Source organism: Theropithecus gelada, chromosome 7b, assembly GCF_003255815.1.
Source record: "Theropithecus gelada isolate Dixy chromosome 7b, Tgel_1.0, whole genome shotgun sequence".
Taxonomy (NCBI): Eukaryota; Metazoa; Chordata; class Mammalia; order Primates; family Cercopithecidae; genus Theropithecus; species Theropithecus gelada.
The window spans coordinates 20,364,739-20,386,941 of NC_037675.1; the positions used below are offsets into that span (position 1 = coordinate 20,364,739).

A 22,203-nucleotide genomic window follows, 5' to 3' on the forward strand; every position below is an offset into this window, starting at 1 on the left:
GGTGACACCCATCTGCAACAACACAGTGTAATTCAGCACTCCACTTTTTTCAGGGTGATGTCAAGGAAGTCCAACAGTGAGCTGAACATGAACCCCCACCTGGACCTGCAGACTATACCCAAAAAGAAGAAGAACTTAAAAGAAAAACAATTAGTTCTTACAACATAATATCCAAAATGTCCAGGATACAATAAAAAATCCATATACCAAGAACCAGGACATTCACAACTTGATTGAGAAAAGATGATCAAAAGGTGCCAACATTGAGATGAGTCAGATGTTGGGATTATCTGACGAGATTTTTAAAGCAGCTATCATGAAAATGTTTCACCGAGCAATTACTAACAATGTAATACAAATAGAAAGTAGAAAATAAATGGAAGATATGAAAAGGTATCAAGGGAAATTATGTAACAAAAATATAATAATTGAAATTAAAAACTCACTGGATGGGCTGCCTCAGTAGTGGACAGGAGATGATAGAGGAAAGAAAATCGATGAACTCAAAAACATATCCATAGAAATGTCCAGTCTGCCAGGCATGGTAGCTCATGCCTGTAATCCCAGCACTTTTGGAGGCCAAGGTGGGTGGATCTCCTGAGGTCAGGAGTTCAAGACCAACCTGGTCAACATGATGAAACCCCATCTCTACTGAAAATACAAAAATTGGCCAGGCATTGTGGCACTAGCCTTTTGTCTCAGCTGGGAGGCTGAGGCATGAGAATTGCTTGAACCCGGGAAGCAGAGGTTGCAGTATGCTGAGACTGCACCATAGCACTCCAGCCTGAATGACAGCGTGAGACCCAGTTTCAAAAAAAGAAATTTCTAGTCTAAACAATAAACAGAAAATTGACAAAAACAAATGAACTAAATAAACAGTGCTTCGAGAACCTGTGGGACAATAACAACAACAACAAAAAATCTAATGTTTGTATCATCGGAGTCTCAGAAGAAGAGGAAAAGGTGTAGAGTTAAAAAACATATTCAAAAATTGGCTGGAAATCATTTTTTAAAATTTCAATTAGTCCAAAAATAGGCCAAGAAAAGAGAAAAATGAGGACAAGAAACAGATGAAACAAATAAAAAAGAATCAACAAAATGGTAGATTTAAATTCAATCATATTACTAGTGACATTAAACATAAATGGTCTAAAATCTTCAATTAAAAGTCAGAGATATCAGGGTGTGGTGGCTCACACCTGTAATCTCAGTACTTTGGGAGGCCAAGGCAGGCAGATTGCTTGAGCCCAGGAGTTTGAGACCAGCCTGGGTGACATGACAAAAACCCCATTTCTACAAAAAATAGAAAAATTCGCCAGGCATGGTAGTGCATGACTATGATCCCAGCTACTCAGGAGGCTGAGGTGGGAGAATCACTTAAGCCCAGGAAGTCGAAGCTGCAGTGAGCCATGATCATGCCACTGCCCTCCAACCTGGACTACAGAGTGAGACCCTGTCAAAAAAAAAAAAAAAAAAAAAAAGCCAGAGATTGTCAGATTAGTTGAAAAACCAAGACCCAATACATATGATCTAAAATTAATTTTGTTTAAATATAAAGACATAGATAGATTACAAAAGTAAAAGAATAGAAAAAGATATATCAAGCAAAAACTAATAAAAGAAAAGTGCAAGTGGTTATGCTAATATCAGAAAAAAATAGATTTCAAAACATAGAATAATAGTAGGGATAAAGAGGGACATTACCTGATAATAAAGGGATAAATTAATCAAGAAGACATCACAGGTTCTTCAAAAAATTAAACATAATTACCATATAAGCCAGCAATTCTACTTCTGGGTATATTCCCAAAATAATCGAAAACTTGAAAGCAGGGACTCAGGCAGATATTTGTATATCAGCATTCATAGGAACATTATTCACAATAGTCAAAAAGTAGAAGCAACTCAAGTATCCATCAATAGATGAAGAGAAAAGCAAAATGTGGTATATATGTACAAAAGAATATTATTCAGCCTTAAAAAGGAGCGAAATTCTGACATATGCTACAATGTAGATGAACCTTGAAGACATTATGCTAAGTGACACAAAAGGACAAATATTGTATGATTCCACTTATATGAGGTACCTAGAGGAGTCGCATTCATAGAGAAAGAAAATAGGACATCGGTTGCTAAGGGTAGGAGGTGAGTATTGGGAGTTATTATTTAATGGGGACAGAGTTTCATGCTGGGAAAATGAAAAAGTTCCGGAGATGAATTATGGTGAGAGTTGAACAATAACACAAATGTGCTTACTGCCACTGAAATGTATACCAAAAAAATGGCTAAAACAGTACACTTTATGTTACGTAAATTTTGTCACAATTAAAAAGGAAGACATCACAATCCTAATTGTGTATGTCTAAAATAGTTTCAAAATACATAAGCAAAAATTAATAGAACTGAAAAGAGAGGTCAGACACAGTGGCTCATACCTGTAATCCCAGCACTTTGGGAGGCTGAAGCAGGTGGATTACTTGAGGCCAGGAGTTCAAGACCAGTCTGGCTAACATGGCACAATCCTGTTTCTATTAAAAATACAAAAATTAGCCAGGTGTGGTGGTGCATGCCTGTAATCCCAGCAACTTGGAAGGCTGAGGCAGGAGAATTGCTTAAGCCTGGGAGGTAGAGGTTGCAGTGAGCTGGGATCGCAGCACTGCACTCCAGCCTGGGCGACAAAGCAAGACTCCATCTCAAACAAACAAACAAACAAACAAACATCTGAAAAGAGGAACACAGAAAGCCACCATTAGAGTTGGAGACTGCAACATTTCTCTGTCAGTAATTGACAGAATAAGAACACAGAATATTGGCAAGGATGTAGAAATCCTGAAAAATACTATCAAGCAAATTGATCTAATAGTCACTCATAAAACACATGACCTGGACAAGTAGAATACACATTATTTTGAAGCACACATGTAACATTCAACATGATAGACCGTATCTGAGGCATAAAGCAAATCAACAAATTCAAAATAACTAAAATAATACACATTTTATTCTCTTACACAGTGAAAACCAACTACAAACTAAGTACAAAAATATATATTGAAAATGTATTTGAGGACATTTTAAAAACAAATAACTCATTTAAACAATTATCTTTAAATGATTTATTTAAAAATTATCTTTTGGGCCAGGTGCAGTGGCTCATGCCTGTAATCCCAGCACTTTGGGAGGCCAGGGCAGGAGGATCAGTTGAGCCCAAGAGTTCAAGACCAGCCTGGGCAACATTGTGGGACCCTACCTCTACAAAAAAATTTAAAAATTAGCCCACCATTGTGGTGCACACCTGTGGTCCCAGCTACTCGGGAGGCTGAGGTGGGAGAATCTCTTGAGCCTGGGAGGTGGAGATTGTAGTGAACTGAGATCGTGCCACTGCACTCCAGCCTGGGGAACAGACCAAGACCCTGTCTCAGTAATAATAATAATAATAGTAATAATAATAATAGTAATAATAATAATATAAATCTTTTGACTAAAAGGAACTCAAAAGTGAAATTATAAAATACTCTAAATTGTACACAATAGAATTTGTGAAATGTACATCAAAGTTCAGAGGGAAATTTATAGCATTACTTACAATACTTATATTAGAAAGGGAGAAATGGCTCAAATTAATGACCCAAGCATCTACCTTAAGAAACTAGTGGGAAAAAAGGAATACTGTTTGCAATCTGTGAGCATTTTTTATATTTAATGATTAAAATCACAGCCTGGCTACTATCAGGGCCATTTTCCACTTTCTCAGCATGAACTCACTCTATCACATTTCTTTTGCTGTGAAGTAAATTCTTTGATCAGAAGCAATCTTGTGTGAAACATTGAATAAAGCTAGAGAAGACAAATCCATGTTCAAAGTAAGTGTCTGTTCCAGTGTGGACAAATCAACGTTCTCTGCTTGACGGGAAGGATTCAGTGGAATCATGTCTTTGTGCTTATATTTTTGTGCACAAGAATATGACATGCTTCATGAAAGGAAGAACTCACTTAGTGCTCAATCCCCAGGGCTTAGGAGGGTGCATGCCATATAGGGGCTCAGTACTTTTGCTGAATGAGGAATACACTTAAGAGTTCTACAGCACAAAGGTTTTGCAGGGGCTTTTCTTCTGTTTCTTGGATTACATTTTCCTCAAAATGAACTCTTCATCTTTCTTTTGCAGACTGTTTCTTCCTGCCTTTCCAGTCGCCTGGGTTTTTCTCTCATTCCCCTTCTATCATATGTATGTGCGGTTGCTGAGCTGTTTCTTTTTTTAAAGACCACTTTATTGAGAAGTAATTTATATGCTGTAAAGGTTATCAGCTTGAAGTATAACTGGCTTTCTTCCCTTAGCACCATGTTTTTGAGGTTTATTCATGTTATGGTGTGTATCAGTTCTTCATTCCTTTACATGATGAAATAGTATTCCATTATATGAATGGACTACATTTTGTTTATGCATTATTCATCAGTGGGACATTTGTGTTGTTTCCGCTTTTTTACTATGAATAATGGTGCTGTAAACAAGTTTTTTAGTGTATGTTCTAAAACCTAAAATCACAATAGATAGGCTCTCCAAAGAAGGAGTTTATCTGGGATTAGTAGGGGATTGTAATCCAAGATACCCATGCCACAATGAACCAAGAAACACCTGAAGACCCTGGGGTCAAGGCAAACTTTTCCAAAGACAAAAAGGAGAAAGTCACGTAAGCTGCTTTGAAACAACAACTATTGACTGTTGAAGCTCATAGCTCCTCATTGGCCACACTGGCTGTTGCTGGGGAGATGTCTTCTCAGAAGCAGCTTAACATGGAATTTTTATGGTTTCCAGAGAGTCCTTGTAATAGTTCTTATCATAGGCACATGTGTATGGTACTCCTCCTTCAGGGCCTCCTGGATCCATTTTGCTAGGGTTTGACCTAAGTGACCCCATTTTGGTGCTGACAACTTTCACAACATATCTCCACTTCTCTTGGGTGTATACCTAGAAGAAGTTTTGCCAAGTCACATGGTAACTCTATGTTTAACACTTTTACGAACTGCCAGACTGTTTTCCTGGGTGGCTGCATCACTTTACATCCCCACCAGCAACATATGAAGGTTCCAGTTTCTCCACATTCTCATCAATACTTGTTATTGTGTTTTTTCTTTTTTTTTTTCTTTTATTTTTTAGAGACAGCGTCTCGCTCTGTGGCTCAGGCTGGAGTGCAGTGGCGCGGTCACAGTGTCGATGAAGAGTCCAACTCTAAAATATTTGAAGAGATTTATTCCGAACCAAATATGAGTGAGGCACAGTATCAAGAGGTCCTAAGAACATGTGCCCATGGTGGTCCGGCTACAGCTTGAATTTATACATTTTAGGGAGACATAAGACACAAATCAATACATGTAGGATGTAGACTGGTTCCATCTGGAAAGGCAGGACAGCTCGAAGCAGGGGCTTCCAGATCATAGGTAACTTCAAGGATTTTCTAACTGGCAATTGGTTGAAAGCATTATTGTCTATAAAGACCTCTAATCAACAGAAGGGTGTGTCTGGGTTATGCTAAGGGATTGTGGAGACCAAGGTTCTTATCATGCAGATGAAGCCTCCAGGTTGTGAGCTTCAGAGAGAGTAGATTGGAAATGTTTCTTAGACTGAAAAAGGTGCCAGATTTGTGACTGATTCTCTGCTGTGTCAGGGAAAAGACCTGGAAAGGGAAGGGGACTCTTTGCAGAACGTAGATTTTCCCAAGAGACAGCTATGCAGGGCCATTTCAAGATATGGCAAAGAAACATATTTGGGGTTAAAATATTTTGATTTCTTTATCTGTCATGTGACGTTATGCCAGAGTCAGGGTGGAAAGTAAGCCACATCATATAGGGTTAAATAAATTTGCGTTGAGATTTTATGATTTATAGGGTGCAACTCCCCAGTCCCTTAGATAGGAATTTGGGCAAGAGGGAAAAGGTCAGAGTTTAGTCCTCAGTAGCTAACTGGAACTCCACCTCCTGGGCTCAAAGATCGCTCCCACCTCAGCCTCCCAAGTAGCTAGGACTACAGGCACACACCTGGAATTTTTTTTTTTTTTTTTTTTTTTTTTTAGAGACAGGTCTCACTATGTTGTGCAGGTTGGCAGGCTGATTAAGAATTCCTTTTATTATAGTCATTCTAGTGGGTCGTGAGTCATTTCATTTTGTTCTTGTGTAAAAGGACAACTTCATAATATGTGAACAAATTCCCTTGGTTTTCTCTTTGAGCATTTTGCAAGTTGTATTTTGTGTTCTATTCTACATTCTGTGACCTGATAGCTAGGGGTGAGGCAGGGAAAAGCTCAGCTGAGACTGTATCTTTGCTAGAATATCTGGTCTCTGGTCTCTTGATTAGGATTTTCTAAATGTCCTGAATGAGTTTCCTTCCCAGGGAGTGATGCAATGACCCGTGGGGGTCACCCTAGGCTTTAGATCCTTTGTCTGGTTCAGCAGGGAACCCGTGAACCCATCAGAGTCCCTCCTGTTTGTTCACGAGCCGTCTCTCACTGGTCTTTTTCCAGCAGCCCTTTTCACTTTTCACTTCCCCCAGCAGTAACAGGAGAAAGATATAGATACCTCTCTTCTCCCAATTAACCTATTTTTCTCACCAGTGAGACCTTTTTTTTTTTTTTGGAGACAGAGTTTCACTCTTATTGCCCAGGCTGGAGTGCAATGGTATGATCTCGGCTCACAGCAGCCTCTGCCTCCCAGGTTCAAGCAATTCTCCTGCCTCAGCCTCCAGAGTAGCTGGGATTACAGGCACCTGCCACCATGCCTGGCTAATTTTTTTGTATTTTTAGTAAAGATGGGGTTTTGTCATGTTGGCCAGGCTGGTCTCGAACTCCTGGCCTCAGGCGATCTGCCTGACTCAGATACTCAAAGTGCTGGGACTGCAGACATGAGCCACCGCGCCTGGCCACCAGTGAGACTTTCTGAGTTTTGCTTCGCCACCAGGACCATTTGCAGGAGTAATCTTACACACCTGGGCAATAATTTTTCCCCCGTACCACCATTTTTTTGTGTGTGACATTTTTGGCATTTGGCTGTATCCTTTTGCTTGTTTGCTGTGGAGTTTCCTTTGCTGGTTTTGGGCAGGAAGGAGGTGCTGGCTTTTACTGTAGTGTGTTCATCATCTAAGTATTTGAGAAGGGAGATGCTGTAATCCAGCTGCACTCTACTGCTTTAAAAATTCTCAGCAATACTTTTAGGTGTTTAGTTTACTCCCAGCAATTCCTCCTTACTCATTCATCAAACTCCTACTCACTGTGCACCTGCTGTATGACAGGCAGGGCTCTCTAAGCTGAGCTACAGCAGAGAACCACAGCTCTGCCTTCATGGAGCCTTAGTAAATTATGTCCACATGTCTCCATCAAAGCTTATTTTGCATAAAAATGACGTTGTGTTTATGGAAGATAATTTCAATACTTTACATTTAAGAATTTAGATCAAACTTGCCTAGGTTACAAAATTAACCAGTAGGTCTAATGTATACCATGAGGACCATAGTTACTGCATTATAAATTTGCTGAGTAGATTTTAAGTGCTCTTACCATGAAAAAAACGTATACAATGTATATACAAGAAAAGTTAAAAAAATGTATATACCCTCTAACATTCATGTGACACTTCATACTCTACCAAAAGTGCAGAATAGAGGGGAGGCTTTAGAGCAGGAGTGGAGGAATCTGCCTTCATTTTTCCTGGGTGGTTTTTTTTTTTTCCTTTTAATGCATATTCTGCTTATGTAGTGCCTTCATTTTTAGGCTTTTCCAATGTTGTATTTGAGAAGCTGCATCAGGTACAGCTCATTTTCCACTCATTGCTTACAGGATGAATTAAAATCATTTGCATATTCCTTAGCTGATGATATGCCCAAAATAAATGCAAGTCTGGCATAAGGTATTAAAAAAAAAAAAAGTAGAGAGAAATGAAGTTGTGTGGCATAGAGAAGATATTTTTACATTTTAAAATCTTGAAGCATAAGATCTTTGAAAAAATCTTTTTATAAGCACTATAAACCAGAGTTGTTCCTCAGCAATTTGCAGAAATCAGATCAACATGGTGTTACAGACAAATATTTACTTGAAGCCAATTTCTGTATATTATCTCCCTGCAGGCACCTCAACTGCCAATTCCTGGAATTGTACACAGTCCCTGCCAAACCTTCAAGACACCCGTGGCATGAACTCAGCAAACAAACGAGAGCCTCTGTGTGCAAGGCATTGTTCTAGGGACAATGGAGGTGATAGAAACAAATAACCCAGCACCTTCCCATGAGGCATTACTGGGGTAAATGCAAGAATGTTGACAGAGCAAGGTAGAGATTCTTAAGGGGAAATCAGGACAGACGGCAGGCTGTAGTGATAAATTCTGAATATCTAGAGAACCATCAATAGAGAATGGTTGACTGATACGGTTCCCAACCTGTGTGAACAGGATGGCTATCTAATCATATCCCTTGGTCAGAGCCCATAGCTCACACAGGATGGACTGAGTATTTGTGTCCTTTCTACCCCAAATTCACATGCAGAAATCCTCACCACCATGATGATGGTATCAGGAGGTGGGACCTTTGGGAGGTGATTAGGTCATGAGGGTGAGCTCTCAGGATTGGGATTAGTGCCCTTATAGAAGAGGCCCCAGAGAGATCTTCCCTGCCTCCACCACGTGAAGATGTGAGATGTTATGAGGAAGAAGGCCCTCACCAGATACCAAATTTACCAGCACCTTCATCTTGGACTTTCTAGCCTCCAGAACTCTAAGAAATAAGTTTCTGTTGCTAGGCCACCCCATTTATGGTATTGTTATAGCAGTCCCGAAAATCTAAGACAACAGAGGAATAGAATCTGAAGCACAGACTTCAACAAAGGCCCATGGGATTTGCTACAAGCGATTGCACCCACATTCCCTGGTGCCCTCTGAAAGTATAGTTTTATTTTGCAGTTTCTTTTTGGGGCTGTGTAGGAGTTCATCGTTCATAAATTTGTTTGTACTGTATTTGAAAATCTCTTCATATTTCCTGCTAGTTCTGTCTCAGGCCATCCGCTCTATCAAGTCCTTGATCAGAAGCATTCCTGAGTGGCTTACATCCTTTAGGTTCCAAGGGCTATGCCCTTGTGCAACCTTTTTAGGATTTGGGAACAAGTTCATTCATGTCTCCTTTCATGGATTCTGAATCTTTGAGCTTTCCCCTCTCAAACACTGCCGTTTCATTATCTAACTCAGGCCCCAGAGCCACAAAAACGGTTAATCAAGGTGTTACCTATTTCCACCAATGGCAATGCATACTTCCTACTAACTTCCCACTGACTCCCTGGCTCCACCTTGCATGGTTGCTCAACAGGGAAGTATTAGATTCTCTTCTACATAGAGCTACGTAAGGAGACTCAGGGGACATTTTTATTACAGTTAGGAAAGGGGCTGCTTCTTGAAGAAGAGACCCTCATCTAAAGAAACACCTGCTCAATCAACAGTTTCACGGATACAAAAGTGTGTATTTGCTCTCAGAAAGAAAGGTCCACATAAACCAGCTTACTCCCATCCTGAAGCACTGCTCATGCTCTGTGACAAGTTCTTCGTAAAACAAAAAACAAAAAACCAAACAAACAAACAAAAAAACAATTTAAGAGTGGCTGTTTCTGGAAATAGAGAGGGGAAAGCAAACGTAATAGGGATGCGCCACCTAGTGATCAGAGATGGAACTGTCACTCAACTAAGCAAAGGGCAGTGCTTCATAAGAACAGAAAGTGATCACTCAAGTGATGTAATTCACCTTTCAGGTAAACTGAAATCAAAAAATCATCTGGTGAATGAAATATGCAGATATTTTATAGCTTCTAGATATGATATGGGGTTAACAGTCTTCTGGCTAATACATACAAGTGTTTAAAAAGCAGTAACTCAGATATCCATATTTGAAAGAAAAAATGCTAAAAGTTTTTAAATGTTTCAAAAGCAAACTTGAATAAAAATCTTTTTGAATAACTGGGTTTTTTCCCCCAATAAAGGGTCTATCACAGATCTATACTCAAAAATATTTACCTATTTCCACTGTGTCAATAAACCAGCCAACTATGACTCTGTTATAATGGAGTAATGCCCTGAAAAATAAAAATATTATTCTTAACAATAAAAGTAAGTTGTAATGATTATTCCAGATTATATTTAATATAGAAACTCAGGCCCACAATATTTGTTAACTTGCAATTTTATTAAATTTTCAGTACTCTTACCTTTTATATACTACTAAGAAAATTTAAACCATAACTAAACATTCTGCAGTTTAAATAAAATTTTCATATATACAGACCAGACTGCATACTTACACTGCAAATCTTACACAAGACTGAAGTTGAGCCAAACAACTTCAATTAGCTAACAATAAAAACACTTTCCACTTCCTGCAATCATAGCTTAAAGGCTTTGCAAGGCAGATTACATTTGAGCTGGAGATACAAGTGATGTAGTTTGACTTGAGCAATACAAAACAAAAGTCATAGGAATTAAATGGATTTTCAATCACTGTAGAAGTCATTCTCTTGGCTTAAGTACGTTTTAATTTTTTCACAGAAAAAAATATATTTCAGGCAAATAAAAACAAATTCCAGATTAGCACAGTTCAGTGTTTCATTTCTTTATTTTACCTTTATGAAGGCAAACAAAGTACAGATGCTGTACATTAAAAACATAGAAATGTATCACTCACACCACATCAATTCCTATGGACAAAAGGGCTTTTTCTAAGCACTGCTCCTTTCTGAAGCACATACCACAACTAAATGTACAAAGAGCCATCTGCTGGTCCAACGTAGCCAACTCCAATTAGCAGGACATCTATCAGCGTCCATATTCCCAGACCACCGAAGCTGAAGAGCTTGCCAAGGCCTTCTCGCCACTGGCCCAGGTAGAAACGGTCTGCTCCAAACCCACCGAGGGTGATGCTGCGATGGCAAACAGACAGGATTCCATGAGACCCGTCCACCCCAACTGCGGCCAGTTATGGTTTAATCGCTGCATTACGTCAGATTTGAGAAAGGACTTCCAATGATCACAGCCCTTAATTGGAACACAAGTGACTATTTCACAAATTGACACCACCAAATAATTATGGGCAGGAAGACTGTTTAAATGTCAAAAGTAAACATACAATTTTTAGCTGTACTAAAAAACTAATGTTTTCTCTCTCTCTAAGTGATCAATCTCATTGCTTTTTAGTCAAAACAAAGCAAAGACCCAGTCTAACAGGAAGTGCACCAACACGGGGTCAGGGCTAGAGTCGGGAGGAGCCCACCACCACCTGGATGACCTGGATCAAGTTGTCCATGTTTTCAGTCTATTTTTTCATTCATCTCTAAAATCTTAATGTTAGGAAGAGGTGACTTCTAAGGATCTTTTAAATTCTAAAATCTAATAATACTGAAACAATATTTATTATGGAAAATTTCTAAACATATATAACAATAAAAAGTAAAGAGAACAGTACTCATGACTCAGCTCCAATAATCAACACTTGGCCAGCCGTGTTTCATCAAAACTCTCCCCTTTCCCCTTCAGAGTACCATGAAGCAAACCTTGGACATCATCTCATTACAGTGAAGATTTTAAAAGAAACCATGTTGAGTGCTGAGAAGTTTTAATTGTTGAAAATTTGTTATAATATAGTACTGTAAGAGGTTAACAATGTAGGGAAACCAGATTAGGGATATATAAGAACTCTACTATCTTTGCAACTTTCCTGTAAATTAAAATTATTCCAAGTTTCAAACATTTATTTATTTTTTAAAAAGCCAGTTGTTAATTTGAACCATTGTCAGCAATGGTTACTAATCTTTTATTTTGAGACAGAATCTCGCTCTGAGGCTGGAGTGCAGTGGTGCAATGCCAGCTCACTGCAGCCTCCTCTTCCTCAAGTGATCTTCCCATTTCAGCCTACCACGCAGCTGGAACCACAGACATGCACCACGATGGCCGGCTTTTGTATTTTTGGTAGAGACGGGCTTTCGCCACGTTGGCCAGGCTGGTCTCGAACTCCTGACCTCAAGCAATCTGCCCGCCTCGGCCTCCCAAAGTGCTGGGATTACAGGTGTGAGTCATTGCACCCGGCCTATCTTATTTTTGTGAATCTCATTTTCTACCCTTGTGTCCTCTTTTACTTTTCAGTTACGCGTTTCCTGCCAGGCAAGATCCTTCTTTCCTCAGCCCAAATTCTAATGCAGTGGTTCTCAGCAAGGGGCAATTTTGTCCCCTAGGGGACACGTGGCAACATCTGGAGACACACTGTCACAACTGCAGGGGATGGGGGGTTTGCTACTGACAAGTAGTAGGTAGACACCAGTGATGCTGCTAAACATCCTACTATGCACAGGACAGCCACAAGACAAAAAATCATTCAGCCCAAAATGTCAGCAGTGATGAGGCTGAGAAATCCTGCTCTATGGCTGTGATGCTGCAGGCCTCAGGGTCTCAGGCACGAACTCAAAACTTCAACTGTAGGCAGCATAACCTTTTCACTAATCAGTTAACCAGGGTCTCACCTGCTCTTCCCTTTGGTGGGAAGAATTGCTACAATTTCTTAAAGTACTGTTGAGAAGTTTAACAAACAGCACATTTCTATGTAAGAAATATAAACCTATAATTATCTCAGACGGTGGTAATTTTTAATGTTTTTGTCATTTTCATTTTTCCAGTTTTCAGTGTTCAGCATGTATTACTTTTTATAGTAAGTTATTTGAAATTAAAGATACACATCATAAAACTGCCTATTTTAGATAGTCCCCAGCATTTTACTGATTCATGGTACATTCAGAAGGGGAAACTCAATGTGCAGGTACCTTGGGAGAAAAGCTAACATGCCTGCCAGTCAGCTCCATGGGGCTACTGGTCTGATCACCTAAACTCTTCCAGCAGTTTCCTAGAATCCAACACATGTGGTAGGATCTGAGAGAAGAATGAAGTGGACTGAGCTCAATGTCTGGAAGATTCCACCAAACCCAAAGAAATCTAAATGGCCTTTTAAACTTACTAGTAACAAAGCTTACCTTAGAGCCAGAGCAGTAGACCACTTATAGCCTCCAGTCCAATTGCAATATAGCATTTTGGGAAAAGTACGGTTACCTTAAAAAAAAAAAAAGAAAGAAAGAAAGAAAAATACAGGGTATAAAAATACTCTCAGAAAGACTTAATTATAACAAATGGCCTCAAAATTTAAAATGTGAAAAGTCAACTCTCTTTACAGTAATACTTGTTAAAGTGAAGAGTACAAAGCCCTTACCATCTATCTGTACATATGTAATATTTAAATTAGCTAAGTTAGGATTACAACGTGAAGAACATGAAATGCTCAACCACATATCAAGACTTACGGGGAAGTTACGAGGATATAAGACAGTGTGGTCCTGAGGCATAAAAATCACCCAATAGGAAAAGAAGAGAAAGTCTAGAACCAGAAACATACAGACACTTCATGTATGACAGAGGTAACACAGGGATCAACAGGGAAGAGTTGAGACAAGTGGCCATCCATGTGGGGGGACAATTAAAGTTGAATCTACCTCACACCATCTACCAGGACCAATTCCAGGCGGATTCTAAACCTAAATGTGAAATGTTAAACTTATAACTTTCAAAAGAAAATGTAGCAAATTGTCTTTATAAACCTGGGGTAGAAAAAGATTTCTTAAAACCACAACAAAAAAAGACTAACTCTAATAACTTAAAGTAATTATATTTTTAAAGTTTTGTTTATGAAAATATACAATAATGTAAAAAAAAAAAAATCAAAATCTGGGAGAGGGTTTCAGGGACAGCACAGGTAATATCCAAAATATAAAAGAAGTCTAGACAACTTTAAGACCAAATTTAATAACAATTCTTGGAGAGAATAGGGATCATTAGGAATAGTTACATAGCACGGGTGGGAATGTAAGTTAATACGGCCATTTAAAGAGTAACGCACACTGGAAAGTACATGCTAAAGAAGCTCTTGCACATGTGCCATCAGGAGACAGGCAAAGAAATTTTAAGAGTCACAACAGCAAAAAACAGCACATAACCAAATATATTGGAGAATAAACTGTGATACAATCTTAAAATAGATTATTACACAGACGTAAAATAAAGAAAGAAGTCATATGGATGAATCATAGAGCCATAATGTTGACAGGAAATAATCAAGTCACAGAAGGGCACATAGCCTGAAATCATTTTATACAGTTCTAAAACATGCATTATTGAATATTATATGGTACTATTATTTTATTACATATATACAATAAAACTATAGAAAAAATTTAAAAGGAAGTGAAATAAGAAAAAATTCAAAAGGATGGTTACTTTGGAAGAAGCGGTAGAGCAACCAGGTGAAGGCAAGCACTCAGGTAGCTGCGATGGTATTGGTGCCATTTTCACTGTTATTTTGGGTAAAACTCAATTATTGTGTATTACGCTTTATACTTCACATATTTTTCTTATTTTATCAAATATTACATTTAAAAAGAGAATTGCAGTTTTCTGGATGCTTTACTTTAGTATGTTGAGTTTATTGATGATGCTTGGCACATCTAAAAAGCTGCGGATAAATGTTTCTAATTAAGTAATTTAACTCTCAAATTTCTGGTTAAAGTCCCTTCAATCAACTTCGAGAAAAATACTTTGTTGACAAATGCCCTTGAACTCTGACTTACCCAAGCAGTGGACATGGTCCCGCACCGTGCAGTTGGCAGGGTAGCGCTGCCGAGGACAGGACACCGTCATGCAGCTGGTGGAATTGGTACACTCGTAATCTGTTTCAGGAAGCTGCCAGCAAAATCTGCAAGTCATGTTAATGATGAAGTTCTTTTGGGATTTGAAGTCTTGATCCTATGTAGCAAATGACACAAAACTCATCAATCACAATGGTGTAGTCTGTTAAGATGTCAGTAAGACTACAGTCACATGGCACAAAATTCCTAAAACGCTTGCATTTAGGACCTAAAGAACCAGAAAAAGTTACCAAAACAACATGTATGCAAAACAAATGTATATGATGTGACCCCATAATCATAAAAATACACACCCAAATATATGTACCTAAGGGGAAAAAAACTAGATAAATTCACATCAAAATAGCAAAGGTTATTTCAGGGTGATAAATTTCATAACTTTTGCTTAGCTAAATTTTTCATAGTAAACGTGTACTTTTATAATGCAGACAAAGGGAAAATTTATTTTAGAAAGTCGCAATCATGGATGGCTGGAAGGAACTGATGAATGCATTTGTTGAAGGTCACTGAGCTTCAAGTGAGGAGTGGAATCCAGGTTCCTCAACTCCAGCCTGATGCTTCTGTAATGGTTAACACACCGCCTTGCTTCCGAGTTGCCAACCTTCCCTAACATCTCCTACCTTGCACAGCCTGGCAACTCAGGGTTATTACAGCTGCTCATACCACCAGGGCATGTGGCACGTTTAATCCAGAGGCAGCCCAACTCAGAAGCACCACATGATGTGTGGAGGGTGAGTGAGTGTTCACTGGTGGCCAGAGATTTTTTTCATTCCAATTTCAAAAGCCATTATTTTGTATTCTGCTTACAAAAGTACCATGTTCTTTGTATGTTACATATTTGAAGATTATAGACAAAAACCTATAGGTGTTCAGAGCTAACCACTTTTAATCTTCTTTACGTTTCTTCTATGTGTATATTTATAAATTTACTAAAATGGAATTATACTGAAAGCACTTTGTAGTCTTTTCACTCTACCTGACAGTACATTGCAATGCATATTTTTCAAAATCATTTTTATGTGATCATCTCTGGAAGCATCATATATATATATGTATGCATATATATACACATACACACACACATTATTTTTTTTTTTATTTTTTTGAGATGGAGTCTCGCTCTGTTGCCCAGGCTGGAGTGCAGTGGTGCAATCCCAGCTCACTGCAACCTCCGCCTCCCAGGTTCAAGTGACTCTCCTGCCTCAGCCTCCTGAGTAGCTGGGATTAGAGACACACATCACCACGCCCAGCTAATTTTTGTATTTTTAGTAGAGATGGGGTTTCACCATGTTGGCCAGGCTGGTCTCAACCTCCTGACCTCAGGTGATTCACCTGCCTCGGACTGCCAAAGTGCTGGGATTATAGGCATTAGCCACCATGCCCGGCCCATATTTGTTATTTTTTTAACATTTCACAAATTTGCATGTTGTTTTTGCACAAGAGCCATCCTAATTTTATCTGTATGGTTCCAACTTTGGCATATGCACTGATGAAGCAAGTACTATTTTCTTATCAGTGCAAAAACCACTTTTTATGGAAAACATTCAAATATGGGTAAGGCATCACTTGATTTAGGCAAACAGTTGGATCTGTAAAAATATGTTTACATCTGCCTATTTTCAGTGATGTGCTTAAAACACATGTTTTTTAAAATGGTTTTTTAAAAAGTAGGTGACACATGTACATGGTACACATTTCAAGACACAACAGGACAGTGAGAAGTGAGCCGGCCTTGTGTGGCCTGGCCTCTGGGAGCCACTGCCCTCCCCAGGCCAAGTGCCCTCTGTACTTCTAGAGACAGCTTATTCTACACACAGGCACATTCATGTCATCAACATTTAACGTTCCCCAATACTTTCACTTGATTTTGTATGTAAATCAGTACATTATCTCTAGAGCTGTCTAGTTCTTTTTAATGGCTACAATGTGTTTTATTCTATTGCATGTGTACCATAAATTAAGCAGTTCTTAGACATTTCACTTCTTTTGAATCTTTTGCTTTAATGAGCAATACAGCTAAAAAATAAGCATACTTATTTGCATTGATATATAATATCTATAACATAAATTCCTAGATGTAGAACTGCGAGGTCAATGATTATGTGTGTGTATAAGTTTAACAGATACGGCAAATCACCTGCAAGAGGCTGATCAATTTGATTACCTATTAATAAGATATGAGTATCTGACCCTTATACTCTCATAAACTCAGAGTTAATCAAATTAAAAAGAAATTGCCAATCTGAGGGTTAAAAATGTATTATTTGTATTTAATTATAAGAAAACTTATACATGTTTTTCATGTTATAAATCTATTTGTATTTTCTTTCCTATGAACCATCTGCTCATGTCCTAACACTGTTTTTCTACAAGACTGTCATCTTTTCCATGTGGGTTTTTAGGAAGTGTTTATATATTACTGATATTAGTGTATTATTTGTCACATATGCTACAAACACTTTTTCCTAGTTTGCCACGTCTTTTGCCTTCATGCTTTTTTCTTTAGGTCATGCAGAAATCTCCAATTTTTAGTAGTCAAATGTATCAATTCTTTCTTTTATGGCTTCTAAACTTTATTTCATACTTAGAAAAATATTCTCCATTTGGGGATTATAACAACAACTATCTCGTGTTTTCTGTGGTACTTCAGGGTTTCATTTTTCACATTACATCTTTGGACTATCTGGAATTTATTCTGGATAAGACAGGTGTTCCACTTAATTTTGTTCAAGAGAGCTACCAGGCATTCTGGCATTTACTGAATCCATCTTCTCACCACAGACGAACAGTGGCCCTTCAAAAGCTCATCTATGGCAGAAAGACATTGCCACCTCCTCTGTACATTAGCTGTCACTACTGAGAACACAGAATCCATCGGAACGAATTAGATTTGCTTCAGATATGCTAGTAGACTGAGATCTTCTCCAGTCCTACAAAGCAACATTTCTGTCAAGCGCATTTCCAGCAGACATCAACTGGCTTGACAGTTATCATTATAACTACAACAGTAGTGAGCTGATATGGAAGGGTCTATTGGGTTTTTAAATTTATTTCTACTTACATACGCAACAGGGCAATCATAAAAGAATGTAAGAATTATTCAGAATTTCTTCCCAATGGTCAAGTCTGAATTGTTCTTCTAACTTGAAGTTTACAGTGAATTTATTTAGAATACGTAAGCTGCAGTACTTACAACACAGGTAACAGATGGTTTCACTGCACAGTCAAAAGTGACAGGCTTCCCATAGATACAGGAGAAATTTGTTGTGCAGTCTATACAGTCTGCAGGAAGTCTGCTACACAAACCATTGCTTGGACACTTCATCACATAAGGTGGGATTTCAGTACTTTCTGTGAGAGGCAAGAGAGAAGCTTATTCTTCTATAACACTGATTCGAATAACAGAGAACCATCTTCTAAGGTTAAGAGACATGATCATTAGCAAGTAGACACTGCGCTGGAATGAGAGAAGCATGGCACTGGAGTCACAGACACCTGCAATTAAAGCAGAATTCTGCCAACAGACAGCTGTGTGACCTGGTGAGCACCACACTTGCAAAACATTACTTCATTCCTGCGTCTCAAGTGGCCGTGAAAACTAAAGGTGCTCATATACAAATAATGCATAGAAAATTCTGGGTATACATTAAGGGCTTAAAAAAGACTATCATTTTGTAAGTTGAAAAACTAAAACAGTAGGGTTTGTGCAAAATCTTAGAGGAAGTCTGTGGCAAAACTGGAACTAGAACCCAAATCTCTTCATTTCCAATCCAATGTTCTTTTCATCTGAATTCACTAATTTAGAAATGAAGCCACTGACATCCTCAGGGCATCAACTTGAAAATGTCATTATTTCACAAGGGTACTTCGATAAGCCACATTTGCTAATATAATATTTACAGTTTTATGCTACCAAAGTTCAAAATAGTTCTCTATTTTAATGACATCTTCAGTGAGCTGCAACTTATTTCCAACCAACCTCATCAGTGTGCAATATATTTTTACCAACTGAGAGGATCAAAATTGCAAGTATTCCTGAAAAGAAGGGCTTTCAAAAGCCTGCAAGAGTTAAGAACTCTTGTGCTTTCTCTAAAAAGTAATTTGAGTTTAAAATTTAAGTGCACTGCTGTTTTTTACACCCAAATAAGAATCCGTAAAATACCTCTGCCAGTTTCAATTCACTGAAGTAATGTGACTCTAAAGTGATGAAATTAGACTCAAAGCCTCCACCTAGCAAAACAACTAATGCTTGTTTAAAACTGGTCCTAGGCCGGGCGCGGTGGCTCAAGCCTGTAATCCCAGCACTTTGGGAGGCCGAGACGGGTGGATCACGAGGTCAGGAGATCGAGACCATCCTGGCTAGCACGGTGAAACCCCGTCTCTACTAAAAAATACAAAAAACTAGCCGGGCGAGGTGGCGGGCGCCTGTAGTCCCAGCTACTCGGGAGGCTGAGGCAGGAGAATGGCATGAACCCGGGAGGCGGAGCTTGCAGTGAGCTGAGATCCGGCCACTGCACTCCAGCCTGGGCGACAGAGCGAGACTCCGTCTCAGAAAAAAAAAAAAAAAAAAAAAAAAAAAAAAAAAAAAAAAAAAAAAAAACTGGTCCTATTTTACTCACTGTATTAAGTGAACAATTCTACAAAATACTTTTTTCTTTGATCCCATGACTATGTGGCTGGAAGGTGGACACTTAGAATCACAAAGCAGAAATGACTTTAGGCCGTTAGACCAACCCCATCGCTTTAACGGTGAGGACCAAGGTCCAAAGGGGATAAATAATTTGTTCAAGATCCCAGTAGCAAAACCAGATCTAGATTTCAAGACTCCATCAGTCCCTCTGTAATCCTTCCATTTCACACAGTCCTGGGGGAGCCTTTAATATCCAACATCAGGAACAGGGTTCTAGAAGTAGAGGAAACCTGCTGAAGGGAAAGAAGCACTGACTGAAGGTTATTTTGATGGATGAAGTGGAAAAATAACAGAAATAAGGAAACAAATGAGCGCGGGATTGGAAAAAGAGATGAGGCAGAAACGTCAAAAGGTATCCAAATACCAAGACTATCCACTGAAAATGGCTGTGTATCTGCCCTTAATTCACACCATCTAAAATACAATAAAATATTCAAAAATGGAAAGTGACTTCGTATACTAAAGGAAATTTTTATCAAAAACAAAGAGAAACTACTAGATATAAATACACATATTTACCAGAATAGAAAATGTCTAGTACCTGCTGCCCTGGGAACTACTGTGAATGTGCGTGTTGGGCCCGGATCCTTTATTGACTGAGCCAGCGCCTGCGATTGCTCTAAATTTAAGGATCGTACAATTAGAGAAACATGTTATCCCGGGACAAGAAAACCTTGTTTCGTGTGGTTAACACGGCGGGTCTACACCAGGTCAATAAGCTGCTCATGAAAACCTCACGGCTTGGCAGCCAGAAAACACAAAGCTCAGGGACGAAACGTCAACGGGGTAGACACCAGACACCGAAGGATGGCATCGCGCTCCAGTTCCGCCTTCCCGGCCGAGCCCCCAAGCGCTCCATCTCCGTTCCAGGGCCCCCGCAGCCGCGATGGGCGGCTCGGGGTCGCGGGAGCGGAGGGACGGCCTCGGGCCGAGCGGCCAGGGCGCCAGAGTCCAGATGCAGCGACATGCCGCCCGGAGCCCGGCACTCGGCCTCCTCCCCGCGTCAGCCTCTGCCCTTGGGCCCGGCATCCTCGCAGCTCCCAGGGCCCTGCTGCCACTCAGCCCCACCGGCGCTGAACCCAGCTTTTGACTCACCACCGCCCGATAGAATGCAGAACTGCGAGAGGAAGAGCAGCACGCGACACAGGGCGCGGAGGCCCCGCAGCGGGCGCACCCCACCTGCCATCTTGCCAGCGCGTGCGCACTTCCGGGCCTGGGGGCGGGCCCTGCGAGGCGGCGCGCGGGCTGATGCGTGGAAGCAGGCGGGCGGGGCGGGGCGGGGCGGGGCGGGGCGGGGCGGGGCGCGCGCGCCTGGGAGCTGGAGCGTGAACTGGACGCAGGCGCGATGCAGCGCTATACGGCTGGCGTCTGCGCTTTCGCTGACCCCGCGCTGGTCGCGGGTGTTCTTCGGGTTGCGCCCTCCGGGAGGTACCCGAGGAGTATGCGAGCCTGGGAGGTTGCTCCGTTTCCACGCGCCCCTCACGCCCTTGGAAGAGGCCTTCACCCCTCCTTCCACTGCAGGAGACCGGTTAAAGGTCATCCGTGGACCGAAATGCACAGCTAAAGCAACCAAGTGCAGAGGCGGGCAAATGTGGGAGGCAGGCCGCTCCAGTGTATGGTCGGATGTCGAGTGCTGGATCTTGTGCGAAGGTTCTGAAGACAGTATCGCTTGGCGTTTCATTCTAAAGACTTATTTACAGTCGGGGAAGCGGCCCCGGGACGACGGGGGCCTGAGGAACCCCTCCCTTGGGGCCAGCGCTCAGGCCTGCGGCGGCTTTCACTTCTGGCCGGCCCTTTGAAGATACACAGCACTTCCAGAAAGTTCATCTCAGACCTGGAGAAGCAGGATGGCCCGAGGCGCTGGGAATTGAGGGGAGGGTCCAGAGCACAGCCCTGCCTGGGGAAGGTTGGCCGTCTGGGTAGCCGCACTCAGGAAACCCTTGCCAGTTTCTATCACAGCACACCTGGAAGGAACGTGCTGGTGACATGTGCTCTCCTCCCACCCACGTGCTGCAGGATCATTTATTCCGGGGTCTTCTGACTACCACCCCCTCACGTGCATGTTTGCTGAATGATTTTTAAAAAAATACATGGAAAAGTGCCTGCACATAAGCCCTGAATGTTAGTTTTAAAAATTGTCTCACGGCTGGGCGCGGCGGCTCACGCCTGTAATCCCAGCACTTTGGTAGGCCCAGGCAGGCGGATCACGAGGTCAGGAGATCAAAACCATCCTGGCTAACACGGTGAAAGCCTGGTGGCACGCGCCTGTGGTCCCAGCTGTTTGGGAGACTGAGGCAGGAGAATCGCCTGAACCCGGGAGGCTGAGATCGCGCCACTGCACTCAAGCTGGGCGACAGAGCGAGACCTCGTCTCAAAAAAAAGAAAAAAAAATTGTAAAAAAATCATCACACAATCTGCACCTAAAACAATCGTATCACAATCTGCACGTTATACTACACAAGTCTGATATATATTGTTTTGTTTGCCAACTGTTTCACTGTTCACATCCCTCAGGAAGTTAACTAGATGATCAGTATATTGAAAAGAGATAATTTCTTACATTTCTTTTGAATTTCAAAGCATATTGCAAACTAAACAATACTTCTTGTTTGGTAGCTGAATTCTCTGTTGACATAATGCCATTTTAATTCAGTTCTGAGCAAGTAAAGCATACCTCTGTAAAATCTGAAATCCATTTCAGTATATAAATCCATGGAATGTCATCCCATCAAAAGTAATTTAACTCTAGGTGAGCAGCT

General features: G+C 40.5%; 1 protein-coding gene and 1 non-coding gene across 5 annotated transcripts; both read right to left on the reverse strand.

Annotated features, from left to right (window-relative positions):
* Positions 1-37: 37 nt before the first annotated feature.
* Positions 38-20,652, reverse strand: TM2D3 (TM2 domain containing 3). 4 transcript variants are annotated; one of them, XM_025391903.1, is made up of 6 exons: positions 20,540-20,652; positions 19,986-20,063; positions 17,948-18,105; positions 14,677-14,851; positions 13,033-13,108; positions 38-112 (listed from the first exon to the last, which is right to left on the reverse strand). In XM_025391903.1, exons 1-6 carry the CDS (start codon positions 20,628-20,630, stop codon positions 61-63), a joined length of 630 nt encoding a protein of 209 aa, XP_025247688.1. In that variant the 5' UTR covers positions 20,631-20,652; the 3' UTR covers positions 38-60. The 4 variants fall into 4 exon arrangements, with proteins under 4 accessions (XP_025247688.1, XP_025247684.1, XP_025247685.1 ...); XM_025391899.1 differs by lacking the exon at positions 38-112 and adding an exon at positions 10,185-10,935; XM_025391900.1 differs by lacking the exons at positions 38-112; positions 19,986-20,063 and adding an exon at positions 10,185-10,935.
* Positions 16,150-16,256, reverse strand: LOC112629520. Its single transcript, XR_003120627.1, has one exon. It is a non-coding gene; the product is annotated as a U6 spliceosomal RNA (small nuclear RNA).
* Positions 20,653-22,203: the final 1,551 nt, after the last annotated feature.

Bases quoted from the DNA above. Each gene is read 5' to 3' on its own strand.
- TM2D3 (XM_025391899.1), bottom strand. From the start codon at position 20,630: ATGGCAGGTGGGGTGCGCCCGCTGCGGGGCCTCCGCGCCCTGTGTCGC. The intron at 20,064-20,539 runs GTGAGTCAAAAG...CCTTAAATTTAG, and splicing joins CTGCATTCTATCGGGCGGTG to AGCAATCGCAGGCGCTGGCT. The intron at 14,852-17,947 runs GTAAGTACTGCA...TTTGCTACATAG, and splicing joins AACCATCTGTTACCTGTGTT to GATCAAGACTTCAAATCCCA.